General features: G+C 47.1%; 1 protein-coding gene across 1 annotated transcript in view; it reads left to right on the top strand.

The window, feature by feature from the left end:
- MEGF11 (multiple EGF like domains 11) overlaps positions 1-17,555 on the top strand; it is a 224,000-nt gene that overhangs the window by 43,335 nt on the left and 163,110 nt on the right. The window contains exon 4 of the mRNA XM_090268354.1: positions 9,670-9,762. Coding sequence (XP_090124480.1) covers positions 9,670-9,762 — 93 coding nt within the window. The remainder of the gene's footprint in view (positions 1-9,669; positions 9,763-17,555) is intronic.

Below are 17,555 nucleotides of genomic sequence, written 5' to 3'. Positions count from 1 at the left end.
ATGAGAAAACTGAAGACAAGACAGGTTGCTCAAGGATGTGCAGCTGTAAGTGGCAGAACAGGGACCCAGGCATTTAGATAATGCTGGACTGCCAAGGCATAAAACTCAGCAAGGGTCCCACCAAATTACTAATCATGGTGAGTGGCTTTGGGCCAGCTCAGCAGGTAAGGTGGGGGTGGCAGATCCCTGATCACCCAAATCCCAGAATCTTGTGTGTGCCTCCCAGGACCACCCCCATTAGGAAAAAGGGGAACCTGCAGGCCCACAGGCCCCAGACCAGGAGAGCAGGAGAGTGTTTGACTCTTAATATCCTTCCATCTTATCAGCCCTGCAGGTGAAATGCTGCTTAAAAAAAGAAAAAAGGACTATTCATGTTGTAGAACCAGATATGACCACAGCAATTAAAAGCCAACTCTTGATGTGCTGAGAGGCTTGCAGTCTTGGCTGTTCCTGGCTGTGGAGGGGACTCAGGGTTGGCAATTATAAAGGAATAAATAATACACATCTGATGAATTGTTTTAGAATTCTCCTTAGTGATTCCCTGACATGGACACACATACACCCACATACTGCCCCCTCCCCAGCCATGTTCCGTGTGACCTTGGGCATGGCAGAATTGCTCATGCTAACTCTTGTCACTTTGGAATTGGCACTTGGGTTCACTTAGATGTAGGTCATTTTCTTTCCAAGCGGAATCATATGACAGCCTAATCTGAGGCTCCTGCCAAGAATGCTAATGGAGGACTGATTAATGCGCACTGGAGAAACTGGGTTCAGGGGAAGCCCCAGAAACCATATGCTGTAGAATTCTGGGAGGCCACGTCTCCTTTCCCTGGTTTCCCAGCCTTCTTTTGTCCTTGCTGGATATCAGTCTAGGGAGTATGGAAGTTGTTTTTATTTTTCTTGACCTTTTTGTGTAATTTTTATGGTTCCATTAACTAGTAAGACCATTTGCAAATGGTCAGGCAAAATATATTACCATGAGCACCTCAGGGGTTTGTGGGTCATCTTGCATGGAATGCTAATAAGATCAAGGGTTGAGAGCTCACCACAAACAGCAGACTGGGTACCTTGGTCAGGGAAGGGCCGGTGTTTTCTCAGCAGTTTGCAGAGGAGACCTCAAGTCTGACCTGGCCCAGTGCTCAGTGCCAAGATCCTCATACTGCATTCTGGGCTACTAATGCAGGCTCGCCCCCTGTCCCAGGACTGACGCTCTCACCTTGTGTCTGTACCTCAGAGCACATTTGTTCCCATGCCAAGCTCTGTGCCTGCATTTGTGGGACAGATGCTTCTCAAACTTGGCTTGCATCAGTGAGGTAGTGCCTTAGCAACCAACTTATGAGGTAGAGGACCATTGTCCCCATTTTAAAGATGCTACAGTAGAGCCCTAGTTTCCCAGACCTGGAAGGAACATTTGGATTGTGTCATGTCATTCAACCTCTTCATATCACACACAGAGAAACTGAGACCCACAGGAGATGACAAGTCGGTGACAGATCTGGCGCTGGAACTTACTTATCTCAGCCTGTGGTCCAGGTGGTGGTGGAACACGTGGTTAAGAGCAGGCCTTGTAGCATCACACAGATGTGGGTTTAATTCTCATCTTGGCCACTGAATCAGGATCCCAGCAAGAAACAGATGGCATGCTAACTGAGGAGAGTTTAATAAAACAATTTATTAGGGCATGGGAGGGATAAGGGAAACCAGTAAGAGAGGGTGCAGCATTTATGGCTAGCCACAAAGAAGAGCCACTCTATTCCTGGGCCAGAAGAACCAGTCCCTCTACTCACATGCCTCCCCCAACCTTGAGATGTAGGGGAGAGCACCACCAGGCCAGCAATTCATGGCCCAGCCTCCCATCTCTTGCTGGTATTCGCCATTGGCCAAACCCATCCAGCAGCCAGAGGTCAAGGAAGATTCTTACTGTGGTCCCTGGAGATCCGCCTCTCTGGGCACAAACAAGGGTGAAGAATGGTATGGAGTGACTTGGGGGAGCAAATGGAGAAAACCCAGCACGTATTTTCTTAAGATGTAAAAATTGGTTCTTAGTCTGTTTATACATAAAGCACAGACATACACACAGTACATACACGGATACACAGTGTATCTGTGGTAGTAGAATTTCATGGGAGGTGGTGATTAAGAAAAGATGGTTTAAAATAGCTCCTGGTTGGGGATGGGGAGGTCATCATGAAAATGACTTGAGAAACACAGATCTAGCACAGCCTCTTGGCCGCTGTGAGAGTTTGCACAGGTGTTTAGCCCTTTCTGTGGTGGAGATTCCTCACTCACTGTCAGTGGAGTAGTACTACCTGCCTCAAGGATGAAACGGGCAGTGGATACTCTGCCGAGTCAGAAGAAAGGACGTATCATTCGATCTCTTTTTCACACACTTTTTTGCTAGCGTCCATTGAGCAAGGCCATCAGTTGTAACACCAGTGGTCATTAAATCATCCATATTTCTTGTCCCCAGCCCCAGGGGGAAAGAGAGAACTGAAATAAAGTGCCAAGTGGGCATTTGTGGCTGCTGAAGGTTATGCCTCCCAGCCTGACGGGCCCTGTCCCTTCAGGTGAACCAGAGTACCACTTTTGAAAGGAGGCTGGCCTCATCCGGGATTTCCTAAGTACCTTTTGAGCTTCTGATAATAACGGGTAGTGAGTAAATGATAGATGAATAGAAGGAGAGAAGGGATCTTAGAAGTCCCGTAGTCCAATTTTTCATCAAGTCAAGAAGCTTCTGGAGCAGGAGGGCCGCCTCCCTTCCTATCAGATAGTAAATATTTCACGCCTTGCCGACCAGCAGTCTGTGTGGCAACAATTCAGCTCTCTCCTTCTAGCGCAAAAACAGCCACGCACACTATGTAAATGAGTGGGCCTGGCTGTGCTCCAACAAAACTTATTTATAGAAACAGACAGCTTGAGGGATTTGGCCTGAGAGTCGGTGGTTTGCCTGCCGACCTCTGCCCAGCCTCCAGCCTCCAGCCCTCAGTCCTCCACTTCAGTACTCCCAGGGATGGGTTGCTCCCTACCTATAGAATCAGCCCTTTGAACTGCTGAACCCATTCAGGTGTAAGAAAGTCTTGCCTTGGGTTAGACTGAAATCTGCCTCCTTTGACGTGTATGGGACAGAGTGGCTTCCACGTCGCTTGAGCAGCCTCTCAGCCTTTCTGCTAACTGTGACCTGCCCCTGACCCAACACTTTCTTCAGGCTACACAGCATCCCCCAAGTCCCAGTCTTTACATGACCCTCACAGGTCATGTGTCCGCACCGTCTGCCTCCTGTCCCTTCTCCTCTAGCTTGTCAAAGCATAGGTACTCAGCAGTCTCGCGTGCAGTATCTGTAAGTCATGGCTCATGAGGAGATGGGGGATGTGGAAGATTCTGGATTTATCCCCAGGGAGCTTACAGTCTGATTGGAGAGAACAGATGAACCCATGCTAATGGGGGAAGTGGCAGAGTAAGTGTGCTTTGTACCTCCAAAGGATCAATCTCTCAGAGAGTCCATGGGATTCAAAGAATGAAGAAGTTTCTGTGGGTCTGACTAGTCAGGGCGAACCTCATGTGGATCAGGATGTTCCGGTTGGAAAATATTTCACTTTCCACAAATGTGCAAACTAGGGTCATTGAGCCCTTCTAACTTCTTGGTGGTGATGAGTTACGGAGGCTATACCTGGCCTTGGTGACTCAAGTGGCCCAGGCTGGGGAGCCTAGTGGAAGTGTTTCAAGCTTCCAGCTGCCATAAGGGGACATGGTGGAGCCAGAGAAGCCTTCGAAGCAGTAAAAGGAACCTTAAGGGTGATGTGTTCCAAAGCCCTTGTTTTACAGTCGAGAGAGAAAGGAAGCCCCTGCCCAGCGTCGTGTATGTCAGGTAGCACAGAGCCTGAATTCACACTCGGTTTTCCTGACTCCTAATCCAGCGCCACTTCCAAAGGAATGGAAGGCAGAAACCAGGAGTCCCTGTGATGTCCAGAGTAGAGGTTTACTAGGCTATACAGAGGGGATGGGGTTTGGGAGTCCGGAAGTGAGACTAAAGCAGTAGTGACAATCTAGGCATTTTCTGGAGGGGTAGGTGGGATTCTTAGCTGAGTGAGACTTCAGACCTCATCTGGTTTAATCTTGATTTATAGTGAAGTCACAGGGCCCAGAGAGGGAAAGGAGGTGCTTGATATCGTTGAGCTCTATGCTGGAAGATGCAAACCCAGGTCTCTTCACGCCATAGCTGAGCTTGTTCTGCTGGGCCCACACCACCATCCCGCAAGTTCCCCATCACCTGGTTCCATAACGAGGAACAGTCTGAGCCACGGCGCAGGGTCTGGAGATGTGCTGACTTCTCTGTGACTGAGCTCTGAACCTGAGCTCGGGAAAGACAACCACACCCTCTTCACATGCATTTTGATGCTTCCTCCTGGAGAAGGTAGCTCTCTCCTTTCAACCCATAAGTATTGAGTACCTACTGTGTACCAGGAAGCATGAGGGCTTAAAAAGGCCTCTGTCCCCCAGTGGCTGGAGATCTGCAAAGCAGAGACAGGTGCTGACACATCTAACTCCTAAGTGTCCTGGAGTGGCCTATGATGGAGGTGGAGGAAGCATGTGTGAAAGCCCCAAGGCCTGGCACATAGTAGGTGCTCAGAAATGGTAGTGCACAGGAAGCTGAGATAAGTGGTAGCAGGTGTCAGCGGTCTTAGACATCACGTCCTGACCCTATAGTGAGAGAGAATGTGTCAGGGTGGGGGAAGGAGAGAAGTAATAATAGCAGCTCATGCTTATTGAGCACTTACTGGGCACCTAGCACTGGTCTAAGCACTTTATGTGTATTGTTTCATTAAATCTTTGCAAGCAACTGTGAGTTAGGTATAGTCATATGTCACTTAACGATCGGGATACATTCTGAGAAATGTGTCATCGTTGTGTGAACATCACAGAGTGCACCTACGCAGACTTAGATGGTATAACCTACTACACACCTGGGCTATTTGGAAGAGCCTATTGCTCCTAGGCCACAAGCCTGTGCACCATGTCACTATGCTGAATACTGTAGGTCATTGAAACAAAAAGATTTAGGTATCTAAATATACCTAAATATAGAAAAAAAGTACAATAAGCATACAGTACAAAAGATTAAAAACTGGTACACTTGGACAGGACACTTACAATGAATGGCGCTTGCAGGACAGGAAGTTGCTCTGGGTGAGTCAGCGTGTGAGCGGGCAGTGAGTGTGAAGGCCTAGGACATCACTGCACACTTAGGCTACACGAAATTTATAAGAAATACTTTCCTCTCTTCAATAATAAATTGACCTTAGCTTACTGTAACTTTTTACTTTATAAACTTTTACATTTTTTAACATTTCAATTTTCGTAATAACAGCTTAGAACACAAAAACATTGTACAGCTGTACAAAATATTTTATTTCATTATATCTTTATACAGTTTTTTTCTACTTAAATTTTTTTTTTTTTTTACTTTTCAAACTTCTCTGTTAAAGACCAAGACACAAACATGCACATTAACCTAGGCCTGCACAGGGTCAGTATCATCAATATCGCTGTCATCCACATCCACACCTCATCCCACCGGAAGGTCCTCAGGGACAGTAACCCCCGTGGAGCTGTCATCTCTGGTGATGACAACGCCGCCTTCTGGAGCCTGAGGCGCTTGTTGAGAAGGTGTCACTCTTTTTAGAAACTTGTCCATGATGGTTTGCTTGGTTTCTTACTTTTTTTTTCATCATAGTTTTGCTTGTAAGAAGATAATGAATCATAAACATTTCTCTCTATGAATGAAAACCTTTCGGTGCTGGGTACCATCTTCTCAAACTTTTAAAGAAGCCTGTTGAAGTTGGCAAAAGCTTCTGCTAAACCCTTCACTGTATAATCTATGGGACCACCATGGTATATGCAGTCTGCCATTGACTGAAACCTTACTAAGCGATGTATGACTGTATATTGTCCCCATTCTACAGATGAAGAAACTGAGGCATGGAAGGTTAAATACTTGCTTATTGTCCTTTAATTGTAACTGTAACTTAGCTCATCACATTATGTACTATCCCGGCCTCTCCACTAGGAGTGGAGGTGGAGCTGCCCTCCAGCACACTGTCCCCAACCAGTGGTCTGTCAGCAGGTGCGTACAGCCCACCCAGTGTGTCCAAGACCTCGGTGAAAGGAGAGTGAGAGAGATGGCCTATGTGTGAAGGATAAATGAGGCTCAGTCATCGCAGGGGCCCTCCCCCGGGTCTGAGGACACCCTATAGATAATAATAGCAAGAGTCATACAGCATTTATTAGATACACATCAGGCGCCACTCTGGGTCATTTCATCCTCACAGCCAAAGGCCCCTCCTGTCACTGTCCCCATTGAAGAGATGGGAACTGACGCAGAGATGGTAGTAATTAGCCCAAGGTCTAGAGTTACCAGGCAGTATCGCTGGGTGCAGACTGGCTTTCTGCATGCTTACCACAGCACAGGCTGCTTCTCGGTAAACATGCCTCTGGTGCCTGGGATGTTAGAAGCCGGACCAAGGGAGGACAGCAGATCGGGAGAAGCTAAGAGAGCAGTTGTTTAAGTTTCGCAGTGCAGCCGGGAGAAGGCCTGGCCCTCAGTCACGCAACCTATCAGGGCCAGCCTCGGCTCCCCTGTCACCAACAGCAGAAGGCTCAACAAAATGCACCCATTTCTAGTTGCAGGAGCCAGAGAAGAGGGAGGTCAGGGTGGTGGCACCGTAACTCAGGCCCTCCTAGGGGGTCAGTGGGTAGGGCTGGGGGGCTGAGGTCAAAGAGAACGCTCTGGGAACAGTTGCTGTATAAACCCCTGCCTTCTGTAGAGGGGCTGCCCCTGCAGGGCAGCACTGGGGTCCTGGAGCAGGAGACAGCCACCCAGCCCCAGGGAGGAGCATGGGCCTCACCTCCATTCAGCCCTCCTCAGGAGACTCTCCCTGCAGCACCCCTGTCCCATTGCCTCCCCACTAGGTACACAAACACGCAGTGGCCCAAATGTCAAATACGGCCATGTGAGCCCTGGGTATTTGCTATCAATATTTCATGCCTCAAACAACACTGTCTAAGCAATACCTATGAAATATGAATGGGTTGAGGTTTTGACAAGCAAATAGTCCAGGCATAATACCAGGGCAATAGGAGGGGAGGTCTGAATAATGAGGTCTGAAGGGACCACAGGGACAGCAACCACATCCCTGGAGTCAGGCCAAGGGTTTGTGGGACAACGGTCCTCTGTGTGTAAGGTGACAGGGAGCCAGTGTGCTGGATACAGAGCTGAGCTGGGGAAAAGGCAGTGTGGAGCCTGCTCGGTGCACCTGAAGGCCCTCCCCGTCCAGCTAGGGAGAGGGTGCAGGAGGTAGATCAGTGGTCAGGTCTCTGGGGTCAGAAGGGTCAGAGAAAGGTGAGGGTTGGCAGGGTACTGGGGGTCTTGCTTCTCCCCCCACTCCCCCTTGAGCTGCCTTGAGCCCCTCACCCTGTAGGGCACTTCTCTGGCCTCTCTCTCCAGCTCTCACCCCCCAGGGGTCAACCACAGCACCCCTACATCGTTCCTTCTGGACTGGCTCTCCTAGCCCCTGAGCCATCTGAGCAGAAGAGGACCCTCCACCTGGGTGACCTGTGAAGGCCCCATGGTCTTGGGTACCTCTCACCTCCCTCTACCTTCAGAAGCCTCTGTTTCCAGGAGTTTCATCCCCAAGCTCCTTCCTCCCTGGCCAAGAGGCCACATACTGTCCACAAAGTCCAGCGGACTTGGGCCTTAGTTTCTCCATGTATAAAGTGAAGGGGTTGGACACAATTTTCTCTGACACTTGGCAGGTTCACAGGTCACTGCTCTCTCTACTCCACCCCCACCCTGTAGAATCCCCAGGGATCAAGGAGTTGCTCTCTGAGATCAAAAAGCAGGTGGAAGTGTCAAGCTAATCTGACAGGCTGATGGGAAAGGTCTGCGGGAAGACAGATGGGCCCAGCTGTAGAGCATGCTGGGACCTCAACCTGGGGGGTGGGGTGTGAGATGGAGGGAAGAGGGAACAGCTGAGGCCAGAGCTGGGAGCTGGTTGGGCCCAGCCACAGGATGGGGAGGGACACCTGGTGTCCAGGGTATACTGGGAACATTGCCTCATTTGAGCTTTTTTAGAAAGTCTGGAGGCAACACCAGGAGCCAGGGCAGCAGGGATGACCAGCTGGGGTCTTGTTAGCAGCCAGGTGAGCAGCTTATAGTAGTTCTAAGACGAGCTGGTCACTGGGATCAGAGTCCAGCCTGCTTCCCCCCAAAAAGTGGCTTAGCAGTAGAACCCGGAGTGCCATGTGAGGGGCTGTGGAAGTCTTCAGCACAAACCAGAAATCTCCCCAAAGCCACTTGTACAACTGAGGACTCAGGTGCCAGGTTTCTCCCCAGATACCCCACATCATGGCTTGCAGAGGACAGGCTGGCTACAGACCACTCACCAGTGGGGCATCTGAAATGACCCTTCTGGGTCTGCCTTGCCTGGGGGCCTGGCCAAAGCTAAGCAACAGCTTCAAGATCAGCATCTGTGTTTGGGAGGAACCAGAGGACCCACACCAACCATAAATGGGCTGTTGTCTAACCTCTTGGTGAGCATTCAGGCCAGGCAGTGGACGTATAAGCAGGGGGGTGTTTGGAAGTCAGGGGCAGCCTTTCCTGTCAGGGGCCACCTGCTGCCCCTGGCCAGTGCCAGGTAGACAGAAGGGTTCTAGCTGCTTGTCAGAAGAGTGCACTTCATCTAGCTCCCTCCTAAGAAATTGACAGGGTTGGTGGTAGCTGCTGATTTCCCAAGCTTACAAAATCGGCAGAGGTGGCAATGGGAGTTTTCTGTAATCCTTCACTGATGGATTAGATGGTGGGGCAGATCTCTCAGGAGCAAAGATGACCTTGAGAAAATGTGGATGTCAGAGGAGAGCCATAATCTCCCTTCCTCAAACTACTGTCAATGAGCCCTCACGGTGCCGGAGCAGAGTTGATGGAAACCTTGCTGCTGTTGCCTCCCAACTCAGGAGGCGGTAGCATTTGACTGCATGATAAGAAATTGCCAGGCACTTCCTAATTACAATTATCATCATCATGGATGTCTTTCTTAATTACTTTCTTATAATTAGATGTTGCCTTTTCCTCAGCATTTGTACACTTTGCTGATTGATGACATTTGAGAGCCCCAAAATAGGGATATTTGGGGAGGAGGGCAGAAAGGTGGGGGAGAGGGAAAGGAACCTGTTTTTTTCAGGCAAGTTGAAAAGTTTCAGGGCCTTTGAAAAAACAAATTGGGGAAAGCAAATGATGGACATTGCAGGTCATTTCCTGAGCGGATGGGGAAAGAGCAAGAGTGTGAATTGAGGAGTTGGGCTTTGCAGAGGATCTTCAAGTGTTAAGCCTTGGAGGAAATATTCTTGAAAAGCCACTAAGGCTGCCATTTTTCCAGCTTGGGTTTCATTTCAGGAAATGAGGCTGGGATGAAGTACACTCTTGCGGAATGCATTTTGGAGTTAATTAAATAACTGAGGTCTAGGGTAGCTTGATTTTTCTCCAAAGCTAGTGATGTGTTCTGCACATCCTTAGGCCTCAGGGAGTCATTATAAAGTGGTTTATGCTCCTTGACCAGATGGTTGGTTTTCATCATCTGTTCGTGTTCTTCTTTCCTGTCTCCCGGCCCCCTGTAGCCCTGTGTACGGAGGAGTGTGTGCATGGCCGCTGTGTTTCCCCGGACACCTGCCACTGTGAGCCTGGCTGGGGAGGGCCGGACTGTTCCAGTGGTGAGTCTGGGATCTCTGGGGATTGTGTGGGCCCCTGGCTCTGGCTCAGGAGGGCCCATGCTGAGTACATGCTGAATTCTTTGTGTTAGGCTGCCGCTGCCTAGGCGAGCAGAGGCGTCAGGGAAGAGGCATGCCTGCAGTTTGGTATATGATGGGACTTGGGGTGGGGGTGGGGCTCAAGGGGCACGGGGGTAACGGTTTGTGGCGGTCTGGTGGGGCACTGCATGTTGTGGGGGATTGTGGGATCATCTGTACAACTCTGACTTTCGATGAAACACCTCTAGATATGGTCTTTGAGGGATGGAGTGAAATTGAGATGCCACCAAAGAGTGCAGACGCAGGAGGTCACTGTGGTCAAGGCCTGGTTCTTAGCTTTGCTAGTTCACAGGCTTAGTTTTGTGGGTGCTCACAGAGGCTCAGGGGACTGATTCATGAGACTGGTAGACACAGGGATGCCTCTTGTGTCCTCAAAGGTAGGAGAACGGGACGCTTGTAGGGGAGAGTCCCTGTGTCCCTCCATCTCTCCAGGGAAGGCTTCCTGGTAAACATGGGGTGAGGTGGATGCTCTTGGGACTGACCAAGTGATCATAGCAGTCTGGGGTATGTCTCTACTATGGGGCTGGCCATTGGGAGCATGAGATGTTCCCGACAGCTGCTCAGGCAGTTCTCTGCAAAGAGTCCAGATGAAGGCAAATCCTTCCCCTCTGGCTCACTTCCTATAAATACTTGCAGATGACCCCCTTTCCATTGGTACATCTTGTAATCAGGGATAGGTTAAGATGTGGTCTTATTTGATTTTCAGAGAGGTCTTGATTAGTTTTGCAACCTGCTTTCTTCCTGATTTGAGCTGGGGTAGAGTGTCTTTTTTATTGTGACCTGAGTAGAAACATAGCTAAGCTGATCCATTAGGGGTCTTGCCCCCGTTATTGACCCATCTTTGGGAGCCACTATCCCATAATGGCTGAAATAGTGATGAAAACTTGGAGAGGCGAGGTTGGGTCCACAGTGGCCCGATGTGGTGCTTTTGCCACCTTCTTTTTTTTCCTCTCTCTCTCTGCTGCAGTGGAAATATCTAGTTATGGTCCTTTTTTCCAAAGGCCTTACCTGGAGCCTCCCTGTCTGCCCAGTGCATGAGAACATGCCCACACAGCAAGGCTATTGCAGAGGTTTTGTTTTGAGCCTGGATGGTTTTCTTGGACCAAGGAATCTAAGATCTCTTTGGGTTCAAGAGACTCTCTCCAATGTGTTGGTGACTGTGGTGGCCTCCTCCTTCCATCTGTTTCACTGTGTTGAGGTGGGCTACGCCAAGACACAGGGCCAGAGACTCCTCCAGACAATGAAAAGTAAACCGAAGGGACATACCAGTTAAAGGAATGTGCTCAACCAGTCTCTGAACTACAGGAAGCATGTTGGTTGAAATGCCTGCGAGCTTTTTCCCCCTTGTCCGTGTTCTGTTTTGTGTAATTTTTCTTACAATGAATCTTTGATGAAGAACTAGCTAACCTGGATCAGGTGAGCTCTGCTGGGACAGGTCTGCTTACTGCTACTGGATTATAATGTCAAAGGCAGCCTGTTGGAGGCTGAAATACAGCCTGAGTCCCAAGAGTCCTGAGTGCATGTAAATCACCAATCAGAGCTAGAGCATTTGGTCCTCGTGATATGCCGGACTGTGCTGGACAGGGGGGCGGGCCCCAGAGGGTCTTTCAGGCACAGTCTGTGTCTCTCAGGGTTTCTGATTTAGAGAAAGAACTGGAATAAAGGCGACACTCGATGAGCAGGACTAGGTGGTTCTGAGAAAATCTTGCCTCCGGAGCGAGTTTATCAAGCATGTAGGGAAACAACCTTGTTTCTTTATATTACAAAACCAGGCTCCCTAATTTCCTGCCCCCAATTCAGTCATCAGACTTGGTGCTGAGGAACCCACAGCTGTTTCCTCAATAAATCCAACCTCTGGGTTAAAGAGTCACCTACACAAAGGCATGTACTGCTAAACCCACAGGGAGTCCGAAAACATCCCTTACCAGCCCTGTTTTGAGGGACAGCCACATTGAAAGAAGGGAGTTCATAGACTCACTCTCCGACCCATTCAGAGCATTGAATGTTTGGATGCCCTGCCATGAGCTTTTCAACCTGTGCTTGAATCTCCTCCATTAACAAGGAGCTCCTGCCACCTATGGAAGCACATTCTGATCATTGGCCAGTTTTCCCTTCTCTCGAGTGGAAATTTATCCCTACCTTCTACCAGTTGGTTCTCACTCACGATAAAGGCCAGGGAAGCCGTGACCCTCCTTTCCATGCCTTGAATTTCTTCCAAGGAACTTAGTGAACAAGGCCACAGATGTATAGGGGAAGGTGGTCATCTCAGAGTAGTTGATAATAGCCACTGGGGCCACATAGAAGAAACCAGAGTCCCCTTCCATGGGTCAGCCCTTCAAACATTAGAAGGCAGTGAGTGATCACTTCCCTCCCCCAAGTTTTTATTTTCCAGGCTCCTTTGTTTCTCACACGACATGGCCTGGGCTGCCTTCCCCATCTGGTTTCTCTCCATTGGCCGTGGCCTTTATTCCTTTTAAACTGTTATTTCTAGATCTGAGTGCACAACTGCAGGCTTGTATGGAAAAAGGGATAATAAAGATAGGTACTATTTATTGAATTTTACTTTGTACTAGGCACTTGATCTTCTCATTTAGTCTTCACAACAACTCTGTTGTTAGGGATTATTAGTAGCCATCTTTTACAGATAAGAAAGTTGACGCACAGAGGCTAAACAACCTTCAACAGACATGCAGCTAGATATGGAAAGACTGGGATGATAAGTCAAGCAAAAAACTAGGTCTTAAACCGAAACACTTACTTATTGCACTCTCCTTCCTTCTGGGTGCTCAACTTCTATTAATAGAGCCTCAGGCTGAAATTGATTAGAACGCATAGGTATTCACAGGGGAAGGAAGGATCTACTTGAAAGAGGTGGCCCTGAGATACTGTGGAGATAGAGGAATCAGCCACAGGACGTATGTTATGACTAGGTTTACTCCCAGCAGTTTGAGGCTGTAACTGTTGTGCCGCTCACACCTGTGTGCCTGCACATGCTCTGCAGTGCCTTAGGGTCTTTGTGGGAACCATGTCCCTGGGGGTGGTGCCCCAGTCAATGCAGTGTATCTCTGGAAATTTCTGAATGGGATCTGGCCATAGACGTATCTGTACATGTGACATTCCTGCAGGGGAGTGTAATCGAAAGCATCATTCTTGTTTTCTGATTCTAAAATTATACCTATTCATGTGAAAAACAAAATTCAAACTGCACCAGTATTAGAGACAAAAAGGCTAAGCCCACACACCAGGGATAACTTCTCCTGGCATTTGGGTGCTTTCCCTCTCTGTTACTTCTCTACACATTTGCACTTAGAGTTAGATCTGGATACAACCTGTATTATTTAGATCAAATGTATGTACTTTTCTGTGACCTACTTTTTAACTTATGTCATGTACTCATTTTCTTGTCAAAAAAACATGAATCTCCCTTCAAATTTTTAATGGACTTACAGAAATTCATTCTGTGGATTACCAAAAGTATTTAACCAGTCTCTTGTTGATTTTTCACTATTTGAGGCCCACCATCCTTTATCTAAGATCCTTAGGGCCTATTGGGTTCAAAATTTATATTTTTTCAGAGTTCAGAGAGGCATATTGTGACTATATCATATATGACATATACCCTCAGTGGGGTCTAGACACTACCCTGGGATGAAATATAATAACACTTCCGCAGTGACATATAACTGATCACATCTAGTGACTACAACCATAAATCAGTTCCATGAAGATTTTGTCTCTGAATGAATTTTGGTGCCAACCTTAAAAATTTTTTTTTCTTTTGGACTTTCTAGAGATTTTGGGTGGTGGACACGTGGAAAAGGGACTGCAGCGCTGTGTAAAAATACTGCAGTGATCCTTCTTGTGCATAAATCTTTGCCCACTTGTCCCAATTTCTTCTCGGGATAAATTCCTGGAAGTGGCAGAGAGGGTTATAAAGATCCATCATCCCACTGCCTGCCCCAGCCCTGCCCTTTGTGGCTGCCAAGGGATTTATGACGTGGATAGTTGTGAAGGGGATGTATCCAGTACTGAGGTGCGGGTGGGGACTTTTCATTCTCTTACAGATTTATAACCCCATAGCCTAATTTCTTTAAGGCCTGGACTAATTTCTTTCTGCTCCATTAAAGGAAGTGAGGTGATGTTAATTTCCCTGCTAGGTGGACACACATCAGCTACCGTGGATAATTCTGAGATGTTAGACGAACCAATATGAGGAAATGGAGTGGCTGCATGCTTGGTCATAAACCTCCATCCTATGTAATAATGAAGAGTAAAAGGATGAAATGTCAGTCTACCCTGAATAAAGACTACAGAGTGACTGTTATTAAATTGCACTAATCTCACAAGTAGAGATAAAAAGAAAAAAAGTTTTCCTATATTGAATATCTAGCTTTTTAAAGTAATTAGGAATATTAAAGCACTGACAATGATTGAGACAGAAGCATTATTCATAACTTTTATTTCCGCACTGGGCAGTGATCCAGTATATTTCATTTATGAGGTTTTAGCTGTAAGGAGAAGGACGTGAGCCAATTCCTAAATTAAATATGCCCTGTTAACTTTTATAAATGTTACCGAAGAATCAACGTGGAAATTTAAGCCTTCAGTGTGTTATTTAATTATTGTATTTCTTGGGTCCTGCTTCTCTGCCTCCATCCCATGGTGCTTGGAAGTTTGGGTTCTGGGCTATAGAATAACATGTTGGTTTTGGGATCAGGCCCCCCCTAGAGAACTGGGTTAAGCAAGACAGAGAAACCCTGTCCGCCCCCCGCCCCCACCCCATTTCCCCCACCATCTCTCACATTCTTAGATTTCATTAAACTGGTTTTATCTACATGCAGAGTGCAGGACAGTAAAGCTCACCACACAGTGTCTTACTATCTGTTGAAACTTCCCCTTCCCCCAGTGCTGGGCGTGAGGCAGGACTGCAGAGCAGGCCTGAGTAATGAAGGCAGCAGGAACCAAGTTGGGACACCACCAAGAGTAGCGTCTGCCAAGTCAAATGTGTTCTTATCTTGAATGGTGTGTGGGACCCCTGGCTGACTTGGCTGCCAGCTATATCCTTGCAGATTAAAATAAAACATTTAACAGCTCAGAAATATGCTCACACTCCTAAACTAACCTGGGATCAAAGCTTTTCAAACTGAGGTATGTGTTTGCTAGAGATTTTTTTCTGCGTGTGGTAAAATATACATAACATAAAATTACTATTTTAACTGTTTTTAAGGATACATGTTTGTGGCATTAAGAACAGTTACACTGTTGTGCAACAATTATTACCATCCATTTCCAAAACTTTTTCATTTTCCCCAACTGAAACTTCATGGCCATTAAACACTAACTTCCCATTTCCCTCTCTCCACAGCCACAAGCAACCACCATTGTAGTTTCTATATCTATAAATTTGACTACTCTAGGTGCTACACATAAGAAGAATCATACAATAGGTGTCACTTTGTGACCGGCTTATTTCAGCTAGCATAATATCTTCCAAGTTCACCTGTGTCGTAACATGTGTCAGAGCCTCCTTGCTTTCTAAGGCTGAATAAATCCCCTTGCGTGTATATACCACACTTTGTTTATTCATTCATCTGTCCATGAACACTTGAGTTTCTTCTACATTTTGACTATTGTGAATTGTGCTGCTATGACTGGGTGTACAAAATATCTCTTTGAGTCCCTGCTTTTACTTCTTTTGGATATATACCTAGAGTGGATTGCTGGATTATACAGTAATTTTATGTTTCTTTTTTTCAAGGAATCACCACACTGTTTTCCACAGTGCGTACACCATTTTACATTCCCACCGGCAATGCACAGGGTTCTAATTTCTCCACACTTTTGTCAACATTTGTTATTTTCCGACTTTTTGTTGATTGCTATTCCAGTGGGTGTGAAGTGCTATCTCACTGTGGTGTTGATTTACATTTCCCTACCGATTAGTGATGTTGGGTATATATCTCTTCATGTGCTTTACTGGCCATTTGTGTATTTTCTTTGGAGAAATGTTTATTCACTTTATCTGCCCATTTTTTAAAAACTGGGTTATTTGGTCGTTCTTCTTTATAAGTTCTGGATATTAATCTTATCAGATATATGATTGAAAATATTTCTTCCTATAGTGCGGGTTGCCTTTTTACTCTGTTAATAATAGTGTCCTTTGATGCACAAAGATTTTTAATTTTGGTAAATCCCCATTTATGTTTTCATTTGTTGCCATTGTTTTTGGTGTCATATCCAGAAATTATTGCCAAATCCAATGTCATGAAGCTTTCCCTTTATGTTTTTGTCTAAGAGTTTTATCATTTAAGCTCATGCACTTAGGTCTTTGATCCATTTTGAGTTAATTTTTACATATGGTATAAGACAGGGTCCAACTTCAGTTATTTTATATGTGGATAGCAAGTTTCCTCAGCACCATTTGTTGAAAAGCCTTTTGCTAATAATTTTTGAAACTATGGCGTTTACATTTTTCACCATGTAATGGCACATTAGTTACTTGATAAGTAATTGAAGTATTATTTGTTATATTAAAACATACAGATTTATTATAGACCTTAATGTAGAATTGGTGGGGGTTTTTTAGATGTGATCATTTGAGCCTTTGGCGGACCTTTTGCTGCTATGCCATCAGGCATCCCTGGAGGCAGGGCTATTTAGGGGTAAAGCTTGAGAAGCAGTGGGAAAGTCAGGAAGACCATAACCAGAATTAGATCTCCCAGAGCTGGCGACTGTTTGCAAGGATGGTTTAGAGAGGGATCAGGGCTGAAGCCCTTTCCCCACTGCCTTTTTGGGAACTGTCTTCCCTCCAGCATGCTGGGCTGTGTGCAGTACCTCACTATCTGTGCCTGGGCTCCTTGGCTCAGGATTGGCATAAGGGCTCTGGTCCAGCCCACACTACCTCGTCTGGGGTGTCCCAGGGCCTCTGCACTTTCCCACAATGCTCAGTGCTGACAGCCATCAGACCCACATATCACTGGCTTGGGCATTCTGTTTTCCTGTAGCTCTCTCCACATATATGAAAGCCTATCTCCTCATATTCCTGGAATGGAGTGCTAGGAAGTATGATCTCAAATCCCAAAGCCAAATTCCCGGTTACTGAGATCTCATGATTTAACTTGAAACCATTAAATCAAGAGCTAGGAGGGACCTCAGAAATTGTCTGGTCTATTCCTTCCATTGTACGGATGGGCAAACTGAGATCCAGAGGAGAGAAACTGCTTGCCCAAGGTTACCCAGCAAGGTAGTGACAGAGCGGTAACAATCCTGGGTCTCCTGACTCCCTTTGTCTCCCACCTGCGTCTCTTGGAGTTCAAGGCTGGAGTTGTCTTAGAGGCAGATGGGTCTCATTATAGCAAAGCAAACAGGCCAAGCTGTTCTACAGACTTTCATCCAGATGACCTAAAGGTTCCAAACCCTCCTGGTTCCTTCTCTGGGCTGGCCTGGAGGACAGAGTCATAACCACAGGTCAGGCCAGGGCACCAGGATTGGGGATTTCCCGGGGTGGGGGGAGGGGTCAATCCTGCCATCTTCCCATGATGCTCTGTTTCTGGGAAGTCAAAATCCAGCATCAAGGGCCCTGGTGACCTTCCCACTGACATCTGGGAGGGCAGTCTCCCACCCCAACCCCTGGCCCACCATGCACAGCCCTCCTGTGATTCTCTCTCTTCCTCCTGGGACTTGGAAAAGGAGTGGGG

The sequence above is a fragment of the Furipterus horrens genome, unplaced genomic scaffold (assembly GCF_987537825.1).
Source record: "Furipterus horrens unplaced genomic scaffold, mFurHor1.1.pri manual_scaffold_3, whole genome shotgun sequence".
Classification (NCBI taxonomy): domain Eukaryota; kingdom Metazoa; phylum Chordata; class Mammalia; order Chiroptera; family Furipteridae; genus Furipterus; species Furipterus horrens.
The sequence above is the reverse complement of the archived record's forward strand: the minus strand, read 5'-3'. Positions and strand labels throughout refer to the sequence as shown.